We start from the raw sequence: 25,568 nt of genomic DNA, 5'->3' as shown, positions 1-25,568 counted from the left end.
ACTTAAAACGGGCACTAGAACTTTTCATTTCCGTTAGAATGAGCCCTCTTGCGACATTCTATTACCACTTGGTCGTTACGATGACCCCTGGGAAAAAAAACAACAAAAAAACAAACAAGTAATCACGCACCCGTGATTTGTCTTCTGGCAAAAAAATACAAAATTCTACATTTTTGTAGATAGGAGCTTGAAACCTCTACAGTAGGGTTCTCTGATACGTTGAATCTGATGGTGTCATTTTCGTTAAGATCCTACGACTTTTAGGGGGTGTTTCCCCCTATTTTCCTACATAAGGCAAATTTTCTCAGGCTCGTAACTTTTGATGGGTAAGACTAAACTTGATGAAACTTATATATTTAAAATCAGCATTAAAATTCGATTCTTTTGATGTAGCTATTAATATCAAAATTCAAATTTTAGAGTTTTGGTTACTATTGAGCCGGGTCGCTCCTTACTACAGTTCGTTACCACGAACTGTTTGATACAAAGTAGAAACAATAGGGAAATTCTTTTCAAGATAGTGGAATACAGTTCTGTGAATATTTGGGCCCTATGTCCAAGGGCCGTCTTCAGCATAATACGAGAACAAGAGAGAAAATATGTATATACAAATAAACTTACATGAAATTGTGAGAATTAAAACTAAATAATGTTATTTAAAAACTTTTTCAAAAAACAGCCCTAGCATCCATACTCCAACGAAGTTCAATCAGGACTGACAAAAAGAATGAAGTGAGAATATAAACTCATTCAAACTAAAGAGAACAAAGTGATTAAATGCAATTTCTCAGAGCCAACCTAGTTTTTTAGCAGCCTGTCTCAAAGGCCTTTTCGTAGCTGGTTCAGTACTATTATTAAATAAAAAAAACAAGTTTTTTCAACTGAAAGTAAGGAGTGACATCAAAACTTAAAATGCACAGAAATTACTTCGTATATGAAAGAGGCTGCTTCCTCATCAACGCCCCGCTCTTTACGCTAAAGTTTGACTCTTTCTCTCAATTCTTCTTTCTAAAACAGTAAAAAACTTTAGCGTAAAGAGCGGGGCGTTGATGAGGAAGCAGCCTCTTTCATATACGAAGTAATTTCTGTGCATTTTAAGTTTTGATGTCACTCCTTACTTTCAGTTGAAAAAACTTGTTTTTTTTATTTAATTTCTGAACGTTTTTGAATCAATGCATGTTTTGATTTTGGCTCTCCGCAGAGGAATAATCAAAACGAAATTTGCATATTTTTTTTTTTTTTTTGGCTCAATGGCTTTCTCATAACTTTGATCGAATGATTTTGAGAAAAAAAGAGCGGGGGACGAAGCCTAGTTGCCCCCCGATTTTTTGGTTAATTATAAAGGCAACTAGAACTTTTAATTTTTTACGAATCTTTTTATTGGTAAAAGATTTACGTAACTTATAAATTAGCTTACGTAAAGAACTTTTGTATTTTCATGTTTTTATTACATATATGAGGGGATTCGCCCCATCGTCAGTACCTCGCTCTTTACACTAAAGCTTAAATTTTATCCCAATTCATTAAGAATGACCCCCTGAATCACAAAAGCCGTAGAATAAGTAGTTGAAATTACCGAAAATACTTTAGCGTAAAGAGCGAGGTATTAGAAGGAGGTGAGCCCCTCATATGGGTAATAATTTCTGTTTGTTTTAATTTTTATTGCTGTTCCTTACTTCCAGCTGAAAAAACTTTTTCACTTTTATTTTTTAATTGTTTTTTTTTTAAATAATGCTAGTAAATCCTGCTCTCCCTTCATGGAAATTTTCTTCTCCCATTACAAATTCTCGAAGGAAAGTTCCCCCAGCATATCCCCCTCTTCTCAACCCCTCCCCCAAACCAAAAAAATCCTCCTGAAAACGCCTGTATACTTCCCAATAACCATTACTATATATAAGCACAGGTCAAAGTTTGTAACTTGTTGCCCCTCCCACGGGGACTGTGGGGGAGTAAGTCGTCCCCAAAGACATAGTTATAAGGTTTTTTGACTACGCTGAATAAAATGGCTATCTCAGAATTTTGATCCGTTGACTTTGGGAAAATAATTAGCGTGGGAGGGGGCCTAGGTGCCCTCCAATTTTTTTGGTCACTTAAAAAGGGCACTAGAACTTTTCATTTCCGTTAGAATGAGCCCTCTTGCAGCATTCTAGGACAACTGGGTCGATACGATCACCCCTGGGGAAAAAAAAAACAAAAAAACAAATAAACACGCATCCGTGATCTGCCTTCTGGCAAAAAATGCAAAATTCCACATTTTTGTAGATAGGAGCTCGAAACTTCTACAGTAGGGTTCTCTGATACGCTTCATCTGATGGTGTGATTTTCGTTAAGATTCTATGGCTTTTAGGGGGCGTTTCCCCCTATTTTCTAAAATAACGCAAATTTTCTCAGGCTCGTAACTTTTGATGGGTAAGACTAAACTTGATGAAACTTATATATTTAAAACCAGCATTAAAATGCGATTCTTTTGATGTAGCTATTGGTATCAAAATTCCATTTTTTAGAGTTTTGGTTACTATTGAGCCGGGTCGCTCCTTACTACAGTTCGTTACCACGAACTGTTTGATAAATTGGTTTAGTAAAATATTTTGTTAGATCGTTTTTAATTAAATTTGAGTATAAAGAATTTAGTGAGGATTCCCCTAAGTCCCTGTTCAAAGAAATATTATTATTCATTTTGAGATCAATTTCGATTGATTCTCGAACCACCTGTTTTATTCTAAAATCATTACTAATGAGTGAAGATTTTTTAAAAAGTATCATGTGGGACGGATTATTAAATATATGCCAACCTAAAGCAGAATCAAAGGAGTTGTTGGAACTATTTGAAATTAATGCCGTGTCTATGTCTTTTTTATGCTGGTGTAACCATTTTTATAGATTCTGATGGGTCCTGCTGACATAGTAATTTCCACAATCACAGCATATTTGTGAATGTGGCAAGTAGCATTAGTAGTAGTGGTACTAGTAGTTGTACTGATAGCAGTATTAGTAGTAGGGTGCACATATTACATTTTAGTCAATCGATCGCTCCCCTCATCATTCCCTGAGAGTTTTAATTTAATGCTCTAGCCATTACTGAGATAAGCCCTTTTGACAACCTGCATGGATATAGTGTGTTTTGATTTAGTTCAATACTCTAATCAACAATCCCTAAGAGCTTCATCTTAACACCTTAGTCTTTTGGACACCAAAGGTCAAAGATGTCCCCCTTTCCCGATAAAAAAACACTACAGGTAAACAATGAGAAAATTGCATAACTTTCAGCCCTTACTGCAGAGGCTCTTGGGGGGGGTGACATCCCAAGAGGCAAAGCTATTTGATTTTTCAACTAAACTGGACAAAACGATTATTATTAAGATTTTGATCCGATGAATTTGGGAAAAAGGTGCTTGGAATGGGAGCCAGTTGCCCTCCGATCACTTCCGACTCTTAAAAGGGCACTAGAACTTTCAGTTTCCGATCAAATGATTTACTTCCAAAGTTTCTAGGACACCTCCTTCTATAAAAAGTGTCTTGGCGAAAAGAAAAATTATGATATAAAAATAGATTCAACATTGTGCCAACTTCACTCATTACTCAAGCAGCGCTTTGTGCTGCCTATGATAGGTTGTGTTAGTTTCAACGTCTCTTTTTACTTTTACTTAAAAGAAAATAATTTTTTACCTAATCCCTGAGTTTTTATTTTAATTTACCATATTTAGGGTTATTCTAGGGGGCTATTCTTTACCCTAAATTCACTTCTCTAGGCTCTTTTGGGTGTTTTTCTCTATGAAACCGCATTTAACCCCTCTCTTTCTTCTAAAGTCTAACTTTTAGGACCTCTCAATTGATCTATGTTTAAAAACTACCATTATCGGTTAAAACTGCCATTGCCAGAAAAGTAGGGAAGTGGTCACCCCCCTTTGAACCTATATAGCAATATATTATATACATATAATATAACTCAAATATATTTCTTGTAATGGAGGCCAATCGGCAGGCATATCCCATTTAATTGTCCTTACCTAAACTTTTCTAAGTAAAGTTTCATGATTCTCAGGATTTTGGATAAACTCATGTTTATCCTCAGTCATTTGAAATTTACCAGTCAATATGTTCGTCTTTTGGGCATTTTGTTGATGAAAACCTGTCTTTCAAACGTCACACTGACTTGATTAAAATGAAGATATGTATATCTTCATATGAAAATACCGAAGTATTTCGGCATTTTAAGGAAGATCGAGCACACTTTTCCTGGATCTATTTTAAGAAGACAAAACAGGAGAAACACGAATCGTACACATAAATTAAATAGTCCTAATTTTCTTTCAGACAATGTGGGCACTTATAATAGTTATCCTTCTCTATTTGAACATGTCTAAGGCAAGCTATCGAGATAACTATATAATGAAGCCGAATTCTCATGGCTGTGGCCGACATCCTATGACTAAGGTCATGTCAGCTCTCAAAGGTCATGGAATAACAAGTAAGTAAAATTATTCCTACCCTGGGAATCATACCTTATTTAAAGTTGTTATTGCTTCAGAAAACGGTTCAAGCACCTTTTATGTCAAACAGTTAAATTGCAAAATCTGTGGATGACGTTGTAAATTCCAAAGAAATAGAAAAAATGAATCCCTCCCCCTCAAACCTCCCCAGCACGTATTCATTTCTTAAGGTTTAGATTAATGCTGTCGCAGAGACTGCAATTTGTACTTCGGCTAAGTTTTTAGCGGGTAATATAAGTTAGTCTAAGCTAATTGTAAAACTTTAGATTATTCATGTGAAATTTAAGTAGTGAGGCCAAGACGAGTCCTACGACATCCCTATCCTTTGTTATTAGAGGTAAATTTAATCCCTATTAAGAGCTATTTCTGACTGGTCTTAATGAAAATCCCTCGTTTCTTTTGACTGAGTTTTAGATTTCAGTCTCCCCACCGCCAAAAAATTCATTTAATACCTCCCATTTAAACTTTTAGCTGTAAAACCTTTTTGTCCAGGCAGTTCACGCCACCATGGCAATATATGGCTGCCCCGTAAAACACAAAAAAAGAGTTAAAACTCAACAAAGGTGAAATAAAAGCCAAAAGAAACATGAAGTAAAGAAGCGTGAGAACCCTAACATTTAATCCAACAGGTCTCCTAGCATCCAATTACATCTGGCCCCTAGCAAGAATTTCCACCAAGAGGTACTAATGAGCAATCCCGCCTTGGGGGGGGGAGGTTTGTTTTTAGAGATAAATTTAAGCCCTATTAGGAGCTATTTCTAAGTGGTTTTAATGGAAATGTCCCTATTTCTTTGAGCCAAGACTATGTATATTAACGCTGCCATGACACAATGCGGCTAGCCCATCCTATCAGGCAATCTCAGATGGGTCGAGTTTTTGTGAGAGACAAATTTAACCCAGCTTAAGATATTTTTGAGGGTTTTTCATGAAAAGACCACGCATCTTTGACTGGGAGTTAGATCCCACTCCCCCTCGGTCAAAAAATTCTTTTAACACCTACCAACTTAACATACTAATCCAAGCAATTCCCATCCTGTGACACTGAATGGCTGAAACACGGCATTCTCTATGAAGCATTATCGCATATATGTCATTTTCGGGAATTTTCCTACCAAAATATTCATTTACACTAGAATCGATCGCCTAAACCTAATGAGAAAAATCTCCATTAGCGTTTGTTCTCATGCCTCCTAGCAATTGAGGCCAATGTGGCACAATGTTCCACACCAATCTTTGATGACACCCTTCTGGCGGAAATTTCAAACCTAAGGCTCTTTCAACATTTTTCTCTCAAAAATAAATTTATAAACTAAAAAATGGCCACTGTTCTTAGTTGAACAGCGGAAGCTTGCGATTTAATTGCTAGACTGCTATGATTCGTGATGACTCCCAGTCTTTGGGACTGAATGACTGAAACACGGCATTCTCTGTTAGGTATTAGGCAAATATGCTATTTTTTTGGGCGTTTTCCCGCAAAAATATTCGTTTATAGCAGAATCCTTCGCTTAAACTTAATGTGAAAACCCCTAATTAGCGTTTTTTCTGGTGACTTCTAGCAATTGGGGACTGCCTGGCACAATGTGGAGGCCCCCAGGACACCATTATAGTCCACACTATCACACCTAAGGGCCTATTAACCTTTTTCTCTCAAAAATAAATTTATAAACTAAAAGATGACCATTGTTTTTATTTGAACATCGCAAACTTGCCATTTCGTTGCTAGACTGCGATGTTCGATGGCAATTCCTAGTCTTTGACACTCAGTGGCCGACAAATAAAACCCTGTAGCAGGCAAGATCACACATATGACATTTCTTAGCATTTTTCTTCATAAATATTCGTTTCGACTATAATTGTCATTTTAGCTTATACAAATAAATCCCCATTAGGGTTTCTTCTGATGGCTCCTAGTACTTTAGGCCAGCTGGGCATAATGTACCAGCTCCCGATAACACCATTCTGGCGCATATTATCACCTAAAAGGGTTTTTCAACAGTTTTCCCTCAAAAATTAATTTATAAACTAAGAAATGGCTATTATCTTTACTTAAACAGCAGAAAATTGCCATCTCTTTGTTAGATTGTGATATTCCATGGCAATTCCCAGTCTGTGACATTAAATGGGCGATTCATAGCAGAATTTAAAATAATTTCTTGAATAGACCTTTTCCTTATTAACACAACATGTATAAACCCAGACAAAATCATCGACATCAAGGCCGACCCGCAGAAATCCAGGCAAACTCTTACAATTAGTGACCGGACTTTAGAAATCGAGGGCAGCCTCTAAAAGCAAGACCAATACATAGAAATCATAATTAATGTATGGTAATCCACATGAATTCATAAAAATCAGGGTCATCCGTATAAATACAGACCCAACCATATAAATCAAGACCAATACAAAGTAATCAAGAGATCAATCTTTAGAAATCTTGAACAACCCTCAGAAATCAAAACCTATACCTAAAAACCAATACCGAACGGTATAAATCCTAACCAGTGCTTTAAAACCCAGACCAAACTGTAAAAACCAAACCCCAACTGTAAAAATGGGTCAACCTCTAAAATAATGACTAATGCGATGAAATCAAAGGCAAACTTTAAAAATCAAGAAAAATACATACAAATGATGGACAGGCCACAGAAATATTCACAAATTCATCAAGACCAAACCGAAAAAAAGACAAGTTCAATGTATAAAAATCAAGACCAAACCTTGGAAATAAAGTGATCACTAGAGCCAGCCCATAAAAATCATGACCAACTCATAGGTATCCAGAAGAACTCCCAAAAATCAAGAGATCCATCTGTAGAAATCCAGAATAGTCCTTAAAAATCACTAACAATAAATAGAAATCAAGACCAAACTCCAGAAATAAAGCTAAAACTGTAGAAATTGAGACCAATGCTAGAAATCAACACTAAACCATAAAAAGCAAGACCAAACGGCGGAAATCATGACCAATCTCTGAAAACCATGACCAATATATAGAAATCCCAATGATTTCATAAAAATCAAGACCAAACTGAAGAAATCAGGCCCAGCGTAAAAATATCAAGACCAACCCTAAGAAATCCAACCTCTAAGACAAACCAACCTTTGTTTTTAGACCAACCTCTAAAAACAAAAACCAAACCGAACAAATCAAGTGGTGAACTTTAGAAATCCAGATCAAAACACACAAATCAAGAAACCAATACAGAGAAATCGAGACCAATCAATAGAAATCAAGAGCACCCCCACCCCAAAATCAAGAGTTTAATATGTAGAAATGCAGAACAACCCTCATGATAACCAATACATACAAATCCGCACGAATTCTTACAAATCACAAGCACTGCATAGAAATCCATACGTTTCATAATAATCAGGGTCCACCCTAGAATTCCAAGCCAAACCATAGACATCAAGACCAAGGCATAAAAATCGATACATCAATATGTAGAAATCCAGAAAATTCCACAAAAATAATGACCAGTGCATAAAAACCCAGACCAAACCATAAGAAAACCAAGACCAAACGCTAGAAATCTTGGTCAACATCTAAAAATCAAGAACAATCCAAAAACCAAGGGTAGCATCTAAATATCAAGACCAATACAAATAAGTCATGACTAGACCCTAGAAATCCAAACGAATTCATTAAAATACAAACCAATTTGAAGAAATCAAGACGAATTTCTAAATATCAAGCCCAATCCGAAGAAATCAAGAGATCAAAAGGGCAACATCTAGGACTCAAGACCAATCCGAAAAAATCAAAAGGTCCTTATGTAAAAATATAGAGCACCCCCATAGAAATCATAACCAGGGCTTAAAAATCCAGTTGAACCCCCAAAAATCAAGAAATCAACATTTGCTAATCCAGAACAATGCTTTGAAATCAAGATCAATACATAGAAATCAAGACAAAACCATAGAAATCATAACCTGTGCATAGAAATCCAGACCAAACCGTAAAAAAAAAACAAGAGCAAACTCTAGAAATCAAGGTCAACCTCTAAAACTGAGACAATCCGAAGAAATCAAAGGTAATAACTGTGGCCACGCATATTAACCTAACCTAGATGAACCTAACTTACAAGTAGTTAACTTCATGCAACCCAACCTATACAGTTTTTCTGCCATCTATAGCTATAGTGGAATTGATGGTAACAATTGGATTGTAATTCAGACTTATGCGTCAGGGGGGGGGCTGAATGTTGGCTACAGGTATCCCGGGTTAGGTTAGATGGCCCAATATTTACATGTTATGAAGACATAATCTTGCCTGACTTGTTTTGGTTTTGGAGGACCTTTATAGTCTAACAAATAACAGGTTTTGAAGGTCAAAGACACGTGGTTTGATAGATCTTATGATTCATGTGCTTCAGTATTGAAAATGAGTTCAATGTGTTGGCATTGATCTTTTCAACAGTTATTATAATATTCCATGTGGTTGACTCGGACCGGTGGTTAGGTTAGGTTGGCCTTACTGAAATTGGATGCTAGGGGTCTCGTTGGAATTGTTTGTCAATGTCCAGCGTCTTGAAGGTCCCCCACGAGAGGGTCCTGAAGGTTTTTCCCACCTTGCCTTCGTTGGTTTTTTAAGAATCAGAGAAACTATTTGGTAAGAACTAAAGAAACCATGAAGAAAAAAGGTATTGAAGAAAAACATCTTAGAAAACGTCCTGGGATGTCTTGAAACTTTTATAAAAATGTCTTGAAGAAACAATGTCTTAAAACCGTCTTGGGATGTCTTGAAACATCTTGAAACGTCTTACAGAAAGGTGTCTTAAAAATTTCTTGAGAAAAAGAAACAAGATAAGGAAAACAAGAAAAAAATAACTCTAGAAAGGAAAATGCTACTGGAACGATTGTTTTTTAACATTTTGATCAATTCCAGAATTATTCGTTTTATAATTACAATCTACATTCAAAAATATTGAAATATTTCATTGTGTACATATTGCTACTATCAAGATTAGGGGTCGTGCTTAATTCTGAAGTAATTACCACCTGTTTGCTAAGCTAAACTCAGAGTAAGGATCAGCATACCAATATAGATAAGGAGAATCAAAGTTTGATTGAACAACTATATTTCATAACGAATCATCTCTTTAGGTACAACTTAACTAAATAGTTCTTGGCATTAGTACCGACGCTGATTTCTTAAGTTAATCTCAGGGGGGGGGGGATCTGCAGAACAATAAATAAGGGGGATGAAAATTTTATCAAACAACTAAGTTTCATAGCGGAACCTCTCCTTGGTAGCAGCGTAACTAAACAGTTTTTGACGGAAATACCAACGCTGGTTTGTTAAGCTATTTTCAGAGGGAGAATCAGCGGGACAATGTAGATTAGGTGGATGAAACTTCGATTAAACAATAATATTTTATAACAAATATATCTTTGGAAAAACTTAACTAAGCATTTTGTGGCGTCAGTTCCAACGCTGTTTTTTAAACTAATCTTAGAGGGAGGCTCAGCAGGACAATGTAGATAAAGAATATGAAAGTTTGATTAAGCAAAAATGTTTTACAACAAATATCTCTTTGGAAACAACTTAACTAAATAGTTTTTGACGTTAATGCCAAAGCTGATTTGTTAAGCTAATCTCAGAGGGAGAATCTGCAGAACAATAAATAAGGAGCATGAAAGTTTATTAAACAATTACATTTCATAGCGGATCATCTCTTTGGGAACAACTTAACTAAACATGTTTTGATGAAAATGCCAAGGCTTGTTTGTTAAGAAATTCTCAGAGGAAGGATCAGCTGGACAGTGTGGATAAGGTGGATGAAACTTTGATTAAACAATAACATTTTATAAAATTATATCTTTAGAAACAGTTTAACTGTACAGTTTCTGGCCTTAATTCCAACGCTGATTTGTCAATCTAATCATAGAAGGAGAATCAGCAGGACAATGTAGATAACGAATAGGAAAATTTGATTAACAATAATGTTTTATAACAAATATCTTTTTGGGAGCAACTTAACTAAGTAGTTTTTGACGAAAATGCCAACGCTAAATTGTGAAGCTTTTCTCTGAGGGAGCATCAGCCGGACAATGTAGATAAGCAGGATAAAAGTTTTATTAAACCATTACTTTTCATAACAATTACATTTCAAAGCGGATCCTCTCTTTGGGAGCAACTTAACTAAACAGTTTTTGACGTTAATAAAAACGCTAGTCTGTTAAGCTAATTTCAAAGGGAGGATCAGAAGAACAATATAGATAAGAAAGCTGAAAGTTTGATTAAACAATAATATTTTATAACAAATATCTCTTAGGGATCAACTTAACCAAATAGTTTTTGACGTTAGTGTCAACGCTGGTTTGTTAAGCTAATATTAGAGGGAGGATCAGCAGGACAATACAGATAAGGAGGATAAAAGTTTTGTTAAGAAATTACATTTCATAGCGAATCCTCTCTTTGGGAACAACTTAGCTACACAGTTTCTGACGTTAATGCTAACGCTAGTTTGTTAAGCTAATTTCAAAGGGAGGATCAGAAGGACAATATAGATAAGGAAGATGAAAGTTTAATTATACAATAGTATTCTATAACAAATATCTCTTAGGGAACAACTTAAATAGACAGTTTTTGACATTAATGCCCACGCTAGTTTGTTAAGCTAATTTAGAGGGAGGGTCTAGAGGACACTGTAGATAAAGTGTATGAAAATTTGATTGGCATAGCTTATCTGGGTGTGTGTCTATACGCGATCATCGAAACTAATTTTTAAGCCACCTTCTGCTATTCCCTTAATTTCAAACTAAGTGAACAAATTAGTCCAATGACTAAACACTTTTAGAAAAAAAGATTGCATGAAATATTTCTAAATGATAATTTATTCCATTTAACTGATTGCACTTACCACTTTAGAAGGTAGTTTTTAGGCTTTTCTTCTTCATATGGCTTAAGAAATCTGAATTTGTAAGCACAATAGTAAAAGAATTATAAATATTAACTATTTCTCGGGCAATACTGGCTTAATTTTTATGCATGAACTAGCGTACCTGCCGAACGTTGTAATGATGTCAAAAGAAAGAAAATTCAAGGAAAATTCCATCACCAGAAAGTTCTCCTCTGGAAAATCCGGCCAAAAGTTCTCCCCCAAGGAAAATTTGCCCCATTGATTGATAAAAGTCGTATTTATAAATCTAAAGTATATTAGAAATTCTCGCTTGAAAATCCTCCCATCCACAAACAACTCTTTATGCGCCAAAGGGTGTCATTGTGCTGGTATATTATGCTACACTGTCTTTAATTGCCAGGAGTCCCCAGAAGAAACGCTATTGGGGATTTTTCATTAAGTTTAAACAATTAATTCTAGTGCAAACGGATATTTTTGTAGGAGAATGCCCAAAAATGTCATTGTGTGATAATGCTTGTCAGAAGGTGCCAGGTGTCAACCATTGAGAGTCACAAGCTGGGAATTGCAAGAAAAAGTACCAAGAAAAATGAAAAAATATAGAATTAAGTCACATGTCCTGTGCCCACTTGAATTTACATCTAATATGTCATCCCTCCTCTCAATACATCTGGATTTATTGCTTAAAAGTAATGATTTTCATGCAGTAATATATTTTTGATGTTATGGATATACTTATCGTGAATTTCTACGCATTTATGTTGATTGTCTTCAATTGAACGACTATCTGTATGAAAATATCCCCCTTCTACCTTAATAATATTTATTTAAGTGTCCTAAGAATAAAGTGTTTTAAAAATGCCTGCAAATTTGTTATATTAATAAAAATTGTATGTACAAAAAATACCCTTAATTCTTTAGATTTCTTGTTCCAGGATAAACATTCAAAATGTTTCACAAATACAATTTAAGCATCTTGTAGCCTATGCACATAGATATGCTCGTTCAAAATTAATTATAATATAATTGTAAAAATGTGTTGTGAAGAGGAAAAAATAGACTCTTGATCGTATGTGAAGGTGTACCATATTTTAGCCATAATGATACTCTTGCTTTTATTTCACCTCTGTTGGTGCATTCAAGTTCCAACAGGGAAAAGACTCTATTTCTAAAAAAAGTTTAAGAGCAAACCCCCATATTATCTGATAATACCATTTAAAGTATTACTTAACAAGGAGTTGGACGTCAAATATAACTGTTATCGAAAAATCGATTTTCTCTCCCACATGTCAATTATTTCAGACACAGGAAACATGCGATCCATAGATTTTTCGAAACATTTCCATTCGAAACTATTCCCCGAATTTAAAAAAAAAAATCGAGGAAGGTTTCTTGTCCCAGCTGTCTGCGCTGACTGCAAATCTCTTTCGATTCCTAAAGGGGACAAATAATTTTTGGAATATAGAGGTTCCCTGAGAAAAAAATATTGAAAAAAAACAACGTCTTGAAAGAAAAATGAAATCCTGAAGAAAAAATCCCTCGAACTATTACGTAGCACCCACGTGTGTATTGTCATTTCGTAACAGCCCAGGCGTGTGTCCTCTTCAGTTACAAGCGGAGGTTCTCTACGGGGCCAGATGAAGCAAGTCACGCGAGAATGCGTCATCCTTAACACAGGTAAAAATTCCCTATTACGTAAGAACCAAAGAAATCTTGTAGCAAAAATGTCTTGAAGAAAAATGTATTAAAATCTTGAAGAAAAACGTCTTGAAGAAAAATGTATTAAAATCTTGAAGAAAAATATTTTGAAGAAAAATGTATTAAAAACGTCTTGGAATGTCTTGAAAAACGCCTAGAAGAAAAATCTCTTTAAAAAGGTCTTGACATTTCTTGGAAAACGTCTCGAAGAAAAATGTCCTAAAAACGTCTTGAAATGTCTTGAAAAGTGTCTTGAAGAAAATGTCTTAAGAAATGTCTTCAAATGCCTTAAAGCATCTTGAAAAACGTCTTGAAGAAAAATGTCTTTAAAAACGTGTTAAAATGTCTTGAAGAATGTCTTGAAGAAAAAACTCCCTATTTCGTAATAAACAAAGAAAAGCATGATTTGGTGGGGACCCCCTGAAGGTTATTCCCTGACCCTCGCGGATTTTTGAACAATTAAAAACACTATTACGTAACGCGTACAGTTGTGTCTTGACTAGCAGATCCTGAGCTCTAACAAGTCGTATTACGTAACAACCAATGAAAACTTGATTTGATGGGGCCCCCTGAAGGTTTTTCTGACCCTCGCGGGTTTTGTAAGCAATCAAAGAATCTATTTCGTAACGCCTACGTTTGCATCTTGCTTCGGCGGGTCACTGAGCTCTAACGCTTCCTATTACGTAAAAAGCACCTTCGTCTCAAAGAGAATTAACAAGACCTGCGTCTTGAAGAAGTTTCTAAGAAAAAAGTGTCCAGACCGTGATTCGAAGGGGATGCGCCTTTGTGGAAACTGAAAAGCTTACACTAAATATCGACCAAAATTTGAAAATTTAATCTCTAATTTTTAGTCTATGTAAACTAAAAAATTGTAAAGAATACATTTCTCAATGAGAAGTTCTTACGTAATTTAACATTTTAGGATAGTCAACATAATTGACTGAAAATAGCTCCAATGGAAGGGAAGGGGGCTGCAACTCAAGTAATTTGTCAAAACTTTAACAAAATGTAAATGTTTGACATTTGTTTTTATTCTTTGTCACACGTTGCACTATTTCTAATGCAACTTAATTTCTGATAAATTTTAAAGTCCAATTTCTACTTCATATTTTAAAAAAACTTTTGTATATTTGTTTGCTCAAAAGTATAATGAGCCTTATAGTAAGTTCAAGGGATTTAATGCTCCAGTCCCCCACGCTATAGCAATAAAGGTTAAATGACAGAAACATAGTTGAAAAACCCACAAAATGTAAAAAAATATATTTAACATATAATAACTTACCATTAACATTTAATGTTAATGGTAAAAAATTAAATATCATTTACCATTTACCATTAACATGGTACTTAAGAACTGTTTACATTGTAGCTTTTGAACCTTTTTTTTGTACGTGAAATAGACAAATGGTTCCCCTAATTGATTCAGCATGCAAATCTGACCCTAAAAATGTATATAACTCAAATTATTTGGTCATTCATCGTACAGATACGGCAATATGTTATTGGAAAGAATGTGATGTAACAGTCATCTTTTTATTGAACTTCTGATCCTACGTAAATTACGTACGCTTTAGTTTAGGACTTGAAAAACCAGTGAAAATAAATACGTTTCATGCCATAGATCCTAAGACATAGGTGAGCCAATGACCTTAGATAAGAAGGTAAAAATATGGTATCAAATGTTTACGATATTTTTTGACTTTCTGTATTGCGTCTCAAATGTTGATGCTATTTTATCAAAGAATCTATTTTCTTTTTCTCTATAGTTTATTTTCTAAATATTTTGCAAGCAATCAAATTTTGTGTGCACTACAGGCAGGGCCGTATCTAGGATTGTTTTGGGGGAAGGTCTACCAAAAGATTTTTCACATGGGGTTTACAAAAAAGACTTACGAAAACACATCAAAGTTTGTTTTTATTCATTTTTGTTACGTTTCTACGGCCGGACAAAGATTTTGGGGAGGAAGAGGGTTCAAACCCCTTAAACCCCCTTGAACCTACCATTTTACTTTATTTGCTGTAAACTAACTCGGTGCGAAAAACTGACTCCTGTTTTGATGCAAATATTATTCTGATCCAATACACGAACAACTTGACTCTGACTCTGTAAAAAGGAACTACATCCAGGGTCACTTTACAAAGGTATAAACCCCAAGCTTTGTTTATTTTTATGTCACTTCCAGTTTTTAGCAGCAAAGTAGGCAGGCAGCAGCTTATTTAAATCACAAACATGCAATGATTTTCTTCTGCATGATCAAACAATTTGTGGTAACGAACTGTAGTAAAGAGCGACCCGGCTCAGTAGTGACCGAAACTCTAAAAAACGAATTCTGATAACAATAGTTACATCAAAAGAATCGTATTTTTATGCTGATTTTAAACATATAAGTTTCATCACGTTTTGTATTACCCATCAAAAGTTAAGAGCCTAAGAAAATTTGCCTCATTTTAGAAAATAGAAGAAAACTCCCCGAAACAATCGTAAAATCTTATCAAAATCATTGTAGAAGTATTAAGCTCCTATCTACAAAACTGTGGAATTTCGTATTTTTGCCAGAAGACAGATCACAGATGCGTGTATCTTTGCTTTTTTCCCAGGAGTGATTGTATCACCCAGGGGTCCTAGAATGTCGTGAGAGGGCTCATTCTGTCGGAAATTAAAATTTATAGTGCCCTTTTAAAGTGACCAAAAAATTGGATGGTACCTAGGCCCCCTCCCACGCTCATTTTTTCCCAAAGTCACCAGATCAAAATTTTGAGATAGCCAAGTTGTTCAGCATAGTCGAAAAACCTAATAACTATGTATTTGGGGATGATTTAATCCCCAGAGTCCTCGGGGGAGGGGCTTCAGGCAACAAACTTTAACCATTGTTTACATATAGTAATGGTTATTGGGAAGTGTACAGACATTTTCAGGGGAACTTTTTGCGTTGGCCTCATTCAAGTGCTGGTCTATATTAATTACTAATTTAGGAAAACAGTTTTCCCTTTCTCCTTCTATCTCCTTTTTTTTTTTTTTTTTTAATGTGTTTGTGCTGTTCAAACTATAAACTAAAGATCAAAACTATGAGAAAGCCATTTGGCCAAAAAAAATTGATATGCAAATTTCGTTTTAATTATTCATGTATGGTGAGCCAAAACCAAAATATACATTAATTCAAAAATGTTCGGAAATTAAATAAAAAAAAATCAACTGAAAATAAGAAGCAATATTAAAACTTAAAACTAACGGAAATTATTCCATATATGAAAGGGGCTGTCCCCTCCTCAACGTCCTGCTCTTTACGCTAATTTTTTTAATTATAACTGTGACAAAGAGTGAAACTCTAGCTTAAAGAGCGGGGCGGTGAGGAGGAGATAGCCCCTTTCATATACGGAATAATTTCTGTTCGTTTTAAGTTTGAATGTCGCTCCTTACTTTCAATTGAAAAAACTTGTGTTTTTTTTTATTTAATTTGATACAAAAAGCCGACCATTTTAAGAGTTTCCAACTCCTGCTACCCCCTATTTCTTAGGAAAAAGATAGGAACGGGGCACCTTGTTTAACAGAATATGAAATAAGTCTGTGCGAGTGAAAATCTCCCTCCGCGACCACTCCTTCTTTCTTAGTAAAAAATATAGTTAAAAAATGGTTGCACAAAACTACGGCTGAATGAAAGTTTTCACTGAATATTAAGTTTCACCTAAATTTAAAATGCTGTCAGATATTTTGGTATTTAAGGCTTATATTACCCGTGAAAAGGATGATTTTATGACGATCCTACAGCTATAACTTGCACCGAAAAGACAAGATACTTACCATTGTAATCATTAATTTCAAATCTATCCATTTACCAAACCAAAATTATGATATTCATTACTTTTTCTTGAAAAAGAAAATAGACCGAAAAAAATTGATAACTTTTATATGGTTTTCAATGCTTTTCAATATGTGTGTTTACTTTTTAAAAAATGCAGAGCAAATCTTAAGAATTTAACTAGGTAGATAAATGAAGCTTAATCTAATCTATCAAATAACAGCAAAATTGTTGTCTTACGCTGGAAAAATTAAATTCGTAGGACTGCAAAAAAATAATAGAACGAAAGGCTGCACAGAGAACATAAAATCTCAGCAAAACGTTCATAAGAATTATTCGCATACTCCCAGGATTAACGTCATAATAAAACAATGTCAATGAAGAAGCAGAAAGAAATGATTTAAAAATTGTTTTTCAGAAGAGTTCTTCAAAGAAGAGTAAAAAGCTATGTTAAAACCATACCAGGTCATTTAACAAGTGAAGCTAGAAGAACAGGTAATTTGAAGGGAGTAACAAATGAGTTTGGTGAATTAGCGTACTCAGAAAGATGGTTTTGCAGTGCCCAAATCTCTTTTTCAGTGCTAACCAAAGCTGCTTTGCAAATTTCCGTTTCTGAATGTTTCCTCCTTCCGGCTGTCATCTCTAACCAGGGTTGCCACCCGCTGAAAGAAATACACTAGATTCTTGAAAAAAAAATCATTAAATTAGCAAATAAATTACTAGATTATTGAATAGAAATCTCTAGAGATCACTAGAATTATAGTACTCTTTGTCATTGTAATTATCAGTTGTTTTGCTTCTTTACTATATTCTATACAGGCGCACCTACAGAAAAGGGGTAAAATTACCGCCCTAAATGTGAAAAAAATACCTTTAGATTGACTTTTTGTATTTTCTCAAGCAAAAATTACCCTTTAAATTTAGAAACATGTCTTTTTGCATTTTTTGCGCAGAGAATAGAGCAAAATCCTTGCTTCTTCCTTGTATTTTCCGGAATTGGTACAATTGGCATTGGACAACTGATCTAATCAAAATATTTGCTTTTTCTTTTCAATTTTTTCCTTGTTGATTCAAAACCTCATTTTTTCCCCAAAAACTATAAGAACTATTTTCTTTTTACTCTAGTTGAGCTTGTATAATTACTGGGACGCCAGCGACAATTTTGAAAATGGCTTTTAATATTTTCATTGAAAAAATTTATCCCACCCTTCACAAATTTCGATAAACATCGGACTTACTGCTTCTTTAAAAAAAAAAAGGTACTCGCTAATTATGCGGAACACACTCAAAAAGTAAAGTTATAATAATTCTAATAAAATATGCCAAAATATGATGAAAATATAATACTTTAGTTTATATAATAATATAATTTGGGATATATATTTGCAAATTGAGGGATGCGTGGTTAAAGTAACCTAAACTTACCCCCAACCCCCTAATGTACAAATATATAGCCCAAGTTATACAATCTAATGCATTCTGTCACCCGTTATTTGTCTTTGTGGCTATGAAACTGGTTTTCATAGATTGTACATTATTCTTATTATCCTTAGCATAGTTTCATCCCCAGACCTATCCTCATGGCGTGCGTGGGTCATATTAAATCTAAAGGAATAGTTTTGTAACCTTTCAACCAAAGCTGCTTTATTGGAGTTTCGATTGGATATTAGAGGTAAAGATTAAAACCATTAGACCATTCCCAGGTTGGATCCCCACCCTCTTACTCCCAACCAACTTCAAACACCAAACTGTAATCGATTTAATCTATCTAGTTATATTACAAATCCCATTATAAAAAAGCACCAAGTTTTTTTCAATGATTTCTTTTTCATTTAGAAAACTATATTTAATATATAACTACCTTCTTATTTTTCAATTACTCCATTTGTGTTTATTTGCAGATGTAGAGGGTGTATTCATACCCAGTATTCTCTCCACTTTCAAAAATTTTAACACAAGAAAATTTAATTTAGAACTTATAGATTATAGAGAAAAGACCCCATAAACATGAGACAAAAATTCGACCTGAGCAAACGCTGTGAAATAGGAAAGTATAGAACATTTTTACTAATTTTGCAATTAACTAGGTTCATCTATTACCTTGATAATAACGCTTTGAGGTCTATATCTGATTTGAACATATGGTGGGAAATTGGTAGTTTCAAAGGCGGTATATTTGCATAAATGCTAACCTGGAACATATTAGGAACTGTACTGAAACACCATTTTGCGTTTTTTTTTATTAATTAGCTTCTTGTATAATTTATTCGATTGAATCATGAATCTACACGCTATGTTTTGAAAAATCACTAGATTTAGGAAAAAGCCGCTAGGTTTTAGAACATAAATCACTAGCTAGAAGAAAATCACCAGGCAACAGAAAAAATCGCTAGAAATAGCGATAAATCACAAGGGTTGGCAACTCTGCCTTCGATTAGTGCCTATGCAACTGCCTTGTTGCCTTGACAAGCAATGGCACAAAGAAGAAAACATCGCACGAAGGAGGTGTATAAATTCCTATAAAAAACTCATTGATATTACATCAAATCTCACTTTCATAGATAGCAGTGTGTTTTAGTGGTGCTAAAGCCCGTCTTATTTCTTTAGATCTTCGATATGAACTTTGTTTCTTCATCGATCAGGTCTTTTCAGGTGGATGTAGTACCAAGCGAAATTATTTGTCAAAAGTTCTTTCCTGTCTGTTTTCGGGTGAATATGGTGGGCTGTGTTCCTGTGTGTTTTCTTATCATCTTGAAAAACGGCAAGAAAAGGAGAGAACCCACTTAGAAAGAATTGAATTGATACGTTTGAATATGTTGAATGTTGAATATGTTGAAAAAGAGCTGGGGGGTGTAGAATACAGTTATTGAAACCTTATATTAGTCTGGTTAAGCTACTCACTTTTGAATACTTCCCTTATTCCATTCTCACCCCTGGTATAACAAACACCAAAGACAGAATTGTTTATAATTGACATTTTTGCTTATTCATCCACATCACAGTAATTTAAACTTTTCTTTAGCTTATCCCCTAGAAAATTGTCTCTACAGAGTGGCCTAAAGGGTAGCTCTACAACGAGACCAGGAATAATGTTACGTATTATTTTCCACACCGATACCGATCTATAATTCCTCCTCTTATTAGACATCATTCACCCTTCCAGAAGCACTTTTCTTAAGCGGATCATTTTGAACAGGCGGCTCCAGTTGGACAGTCAATATAGCTGGACAGCCTTCGAATTTTCCGATTTCCACGATTGGCTGTCCGGTCGAAGTCAGCCCTGCTCCTGCCAGGTTGAATGATGTTTATCAAGACGAGGCTTAAAAGAATTCATTAACATTCCTTCATTCCTTGCTTTAAAGACAACAATTAGTGTTGGGCTGTGGTATAGCTAGCCCTAATGAGTTGATACTCTGATAGTTTTGGAGTTAGAACTTACAAAGTGAGCGTCTCCAACGAATTAAGCTTTTTCTAGTCTTTGCAAAGTTTCAAGTTCTAAATGTTTGTCTTTCGATAGTACATTTAAGATACTTTCCTTAAAGAAAAAGGTACAAAAGCAAAAACAAGGCACTGGCGATAATACATAGAAGATGATAGAATTTCCTGTTTGTTCTGATAGAAAACATCATTTAAAAAAGTAAAGTTTTTCTTTTTTTCAGAAAAAATGTCTCCAAACATGATCCTGCGACTTGTTGGATATGATGGTAAATCGATTAATAGCTTAAGAGAGATGCTATTCAAATATGAAGACTGTATTCGAACTGGTGACGGAATACGCTTTAAAAGAGTTCAGGAAAAGTGATCATTCACTTTATAAATTTGTTTGTGATTGTATTAAATAAACTGTAAGGCTTACTATTTCATTTATTGTAGTACTATTTGCAGCAACTGTATAAGGAAAAAGCATTCCAATGGGCATACTAGACTGGAATTGCTCTTTTCTTAGTGAAAGAGCTCTTATGCAGAATTCTACCGTCAACTAAGAGTAGTGACAGGCCTTTGAATGCGATGATGCCCATAGTGGGGCATACTATTGGAGCTACTAGTCCCTCAAGCACCTGGGTCTTACGCAATAACATAGTGCACCTGTAACGGTATAGTACAACGGATTGTTAAGTAATAGGGGTTTGTTTTCGTCATATTTTTAGGAAAGAACACTCATAAGGAGTGTTCTTCGAGACGCAGGTGTCTGTTACGTAATGGTTTCTTTGATTGCTAAAAAACCCATGAGGACCAGGAAAAACCCTTGGCACGCACTAGTAAGGGAGCCTTCAAGACGCCGGCCCTTAGCAAGTGGTTTCAACTTGCATGGGGGCTAGCAACCAATTCCAACGGGGGTACCTAGCAAACACTACATTCAATGACAAGCATGTCCCAACATTCTGACAAGGCCCATATCCCGCAATTCCACGACAAACATATCCAATCATTTTTAGCAAATAGTAGCCCTCGGTCATCTATACAAACGCACACAGATCCTACCATCCCATGACAGCAAGCAGGTGTTATTAATTTTCTTCAGGACGTAGGTGGTCGTTTACTTATGTTGAGGGAGACGCAAACTGGCACGACATGTTAGATTTATTGACAATGACATATTCAAACATGGGATGTTGGAGGTCAGGGCCCACCGGTCAAGATGGAATCCCCTCCCGTAACTTGGGAGGATACACATGTAGGTGTTACGTAATGCCCATGAGCATATGGGACGTTACATACTACTTTAAAATATTTTTCTTTCAGTGTGCTTTTTTTTCTTTAAATGCTCTTTTTTCAAAATTTCATTTTCTTCAAGAATTTTCCCTCAGGATATCCTTATAATCCAAAGCTTTTTGTCCACTTTAGGAGTTGAAAGATTCCCTCTCAACGGAACTGTGCAGTAGACACCTGAACCAAGAAGCAATTAATGTTATTTTGGTTAAGGGAATACCCTCTACGCGATTACTTATTCCACGCATGGAAAATTGCTTGTCTGCTTTTTAGAACGATTTAATAGATCGCATGTTTCCAACCCTTTCCACATGAGAGCGTGCAAGCTTCCCAATGCTATTAAATTCCTTATATTAGACGCACCTATCTCTTAAATAGTATTAACTCAAATCTTGATATTACCAAAATCACATTTCGAATAAGTCGTAAGTATTACGCTTTATGCAGCGGAGGCCTCATAACATACAGTAGTAACAATAAGAAAAAATGTCAACTTCACAATACGTTTTCTTGGTACTAAATAAAATACGCAAACGAAGAAAAAAGATATTTTTTTGCATTCGGTTATTTCTGAGAGGTTTTGATGAAAATACCACGTTTCTTTGAGCCAAGACTATACATATTCACCCCACCATGACAATATATGGCTGACTCATCCTAGAAACCGATTCCGGGGGAAGGTTGCTGTTAAAGGTAAATTCAAGCCATATTTAAATTCGTGGCATTAAAAGATATTTCTGAGAGGCCACGTTTCTATCGCTATTTTAGACGTACCTGCCAGTTATATTGTATTAGCTTAAATCTTGGTAATAGCAAAACCACATTTTGAATGAGCCTTAAGTATTATACTTTATGCAGCAGAGGGCTCATTACTTACAATCGTAATAACAAGAGAAAAGTCAACTTCACAATACGTTTTCCCGCTAGTAAGTGAATCACACAAACGAAGAAAAAAGAGACAATTTTTGCATTCTGTTATTTCTGAGAGGTTTTAATGAAAATACCACGTTTCTTAGAGTCAAGACTATGTATATTCATGCCACCGTGCCAATATGTGGAGACACCCTAGCAAGTAATTCCAGAAGGCAGATAATTTGTCATATTAAAGAATATTTTTGGAGGTCTTAATGAAAATGCCTTGTTTCTATTGGTAGAAGGAGAAAAAGTTTGGGTCTTCGGATATCTGATGCATTTTTCATTATCTGGTATCTTCTCAGGCACACACTAAGTGAAATATCGTACTTTATCTTCGGGATGATTAAATGGATGGAGGTATTTTTCTCATCTGAAGTCTTCCAAGTTGAACAATGGATTTCTTTTATCAGATTCCATTGCAACTTCTCGTGATTTTATCATAAAATCCTTCTAAGCTTATAAAATTTAATGTTGCACACCATTGTTTTTATTATACTTAAACATATTGTATTTGAGATTCCATTTACAGATATAGACTTCTCAGCATTGTTCGTCCAACAGTAGGAATGCTGCTTCAAAAATTAAATCACACGAGAAATGCTTTAGACCGATATATTTTGCGTCCATTACACCGAAAACTATAATAATTATAGAAAAAAATCAATGTTGGCACAGTGAACTCATTTTCAATATTGAGGCATGTGAACTGTAAGATCTATCAAGTCACGTGTCGTAGACCTTCAAAATATTTTTTCGTAGGATAATAAAGGCCTCCCGGAACCAAAACATATCATGCAAGATTGCGTCATCTTGACATGTAAACACTGGACTAAGATCGATTTTGATATCCCACCCTTCCGATAAAAGCATGCAGGTGTTACTGTTATTTACCGGTATAGTGCACCTGTATGTTACGTAATAAGGGTTTGTTTACTTGTCCAAATGGATCCGGGTGGTTGCTACATAATAGGGTTTGTTTACTTATGCAAATGGATATAGGTGGCTGTTACTTAATAAAAATTGTTTACTTATACAAATGTTCTCTTTACTTATTACCTAATAGGGGATTGTTAAAGGCTTTGTTGAAGAAAGGTATATATGCAACCAGGTAGAAGGTAGAACAAGTCCATTACAACTCTATCGAAAAAATTAAAAAAGAAGTATGTTGTTCATTTTAATAGACCAATCTTCTGATGGAAAAAATGTACCGGAGTTTCATGGATTTTTGTGCATCAGGAAGTATTTCGGGTGTATCGCTTATCAAAAGATAAACAGCTTCATATTAGAGTATCTACTGCTATTATCTATTCATTTAAAATCACAGAAGACAATACTTTTTACCACTCCGAATGCTGCGACCTTTCCACACCCTGGATACCCGCAGAAGACCTGCCGCATCCTGTAACTATAGTGAGAGCGCGCTTAATGAACCCATACGAACCTAGCATAGAAAATGTAACTTAGGTAAAATAAATAGGCCTAATGTAAATACCCAGAGTGCATCGGGTTGGCTGCGGATATCTTGGGTGTGGCAATATTGCAGCACTTGGGGTAGTAAAAAATATTGCCATGCGCGCTTATAAAAGAGTATATGATAGCAGTGGATATTCTAATATGAAGCTGTTTATCTTGTGGCAGCTATACACTTTAGATACCTACTGACATGCAAAAATCCATGAGACTGCGGTACGTTTCTTCTGTAGAAGAATGATACATTAAAATGAACAACGTATATTCTTTCCTTTTTTTCAATAGATTGGTAATGGATTTGTTCTACCTGGCTTAATATATACCTTCTGACCTTCTTACAAGAAAGCATTGAACAATCCCCTATAGTGTAATAACCAAAGAGAACATTTGCATAAATAAACAAGAAGTAACTACCACCTGCATCCATCTGGATAAGTAAACAAACCTTATTACGTAACAAACACCTGCATCCATTTCCATAAGTAAAAAATACTATTACGTAAGAGCTATCTGCATCTATTTGCATAAGCAAACAAACCCAAATTACATATGATATAGGGATACTATACCGTTATATAACAATAAAACCTGCTGGCTGTCGTCAGAATGGTGGGATAAGAAAATTGATCTTGGTCCAGTGTTTACGTGTCAAAGTAACATAATCTTGAGTGGCTCCGAGGGACCTTTATAATCCTGCAGAAACATGCTTTGAAGGTAAACAAAACGTGACATGATATTTCTTACGATTCACAAGCCACAGTATTGGATATAAGTTCATTGTGTCAACATTGATCTTTTGTTTCAGTAATTGCTATAATGTTTGGTGTAATTTAGTCAGAATATATCGGTCTTAAATATTCCTCGTGTGGTATCATTTTTGAAGGAATATTCCTGTTATTAGATGAACAATGTTGCAAAGCTTATAAATATAAATGGGATTTTAAATACAATATGTTTAAGCATAAGAAAAAACAATAGTGTGCAAAATTAAATTTAAAAGCTGAAAAGGCTTTTATGATAAAATCATAACACCATGCAATGAAAATAGTCGTGAAATGAAAAAGACACAAGAGGAGATTAGAGAAATATGCAGTTTTTTGATGTGCAAGCACTTTATATTAAAGGAAACGTTCCTACGGAAAAACTTTTAATAATGAAATGTGATAAAGGCTCATCACAAGTTTCATTATAGGTATTATTGGGTTCATTTGACTGAATCTGTTGGTAAACTGTCGATAATACAAGTAACGTTTGCAACTGCTTTTTTTCATCAATACATCCTTATAGTCCTTTATTATACTTTATGACAATTACTTATGATTTCCTTGTCTATTACCATATTATTTTTACATATGCAGTTTTGACACATAGATGAGATATATGTTATGACGTTGGTGCAGCAATAGGCCTTTCTTTTCCCCTTTGCTTTCACTTGAACTCTAATACCAGAAAGATGGCGATAGGAAATCACCGGGTAACGTGTCACCAGAACTATTAGCAAGAAGTTAGTATTCGTCATCAACTAACAGTTATATTTTTGCATTCTCTATGCGTGCTATCATCTCCGGAATTGTTAATCTTGTATATTCACCCTCAGTAATGTTGAAGTAGTCCAAAGGAATCTA

At 35.0% G+C, this 25,568-nt stretch overlaps 1 protein-coding gene across 12 annotated transcripts in view; it reads left to right on the top strand.

Annotated features, from left to right (window-relative positions):
* Positions 1-20,703, top strand: part of LOC136031495 (uncharacterized) — a 43,634-nt gene extending 22,931 nt beyond the window's left edge. For 10 of the 12 annotated variants that reach the window (XR_010618519.1, XR_010618522.1, XR_010618517.1 and 7 more), the window contains 2 exons: positions 4,315-4,468; positions 20,508-20,703. Coding sequence is in view for 6 of the 12 variants with exons in the window: in XM_065711148.1 (XP_065567220.1) it covers positions 4,315-4,468; positions 20,508-20,650 (297 nt within the window). In the remaining 6 variants the exon portion in view is untranslated. Of the gene's footprint in view, positions 1-4,314; positions 4,469-11,836; positions 12,206-20,507 lie in introns of those variants that run through there. The other 2 variants (XM_065711150.1, XM_065711147.1) reach the window with 1 other exon arrangement.
* The last annotated feature ends 4,865 nt before the right edge of the window (positions 20,704-25,568 follow it).

The sequence above is a fragment of the Artemia franciscana genome, chromosome 9 (assembly GCF_032884065.1).
Source record: "Artemia franciscana chromosome 9, ASM3288406v1, whole genome shotgun sequence".
Lineage (NCBI taxonomy): Eukaryota > Metazoa > Arthropoda > Branchiopoda > Anostraca > Artemiidae > Artemia > Artemia franciscana.
Note: the sequence above shows the minus strand (reverse complement) of the source record. Positions and strands in the feature narration are given on the sequence as shown.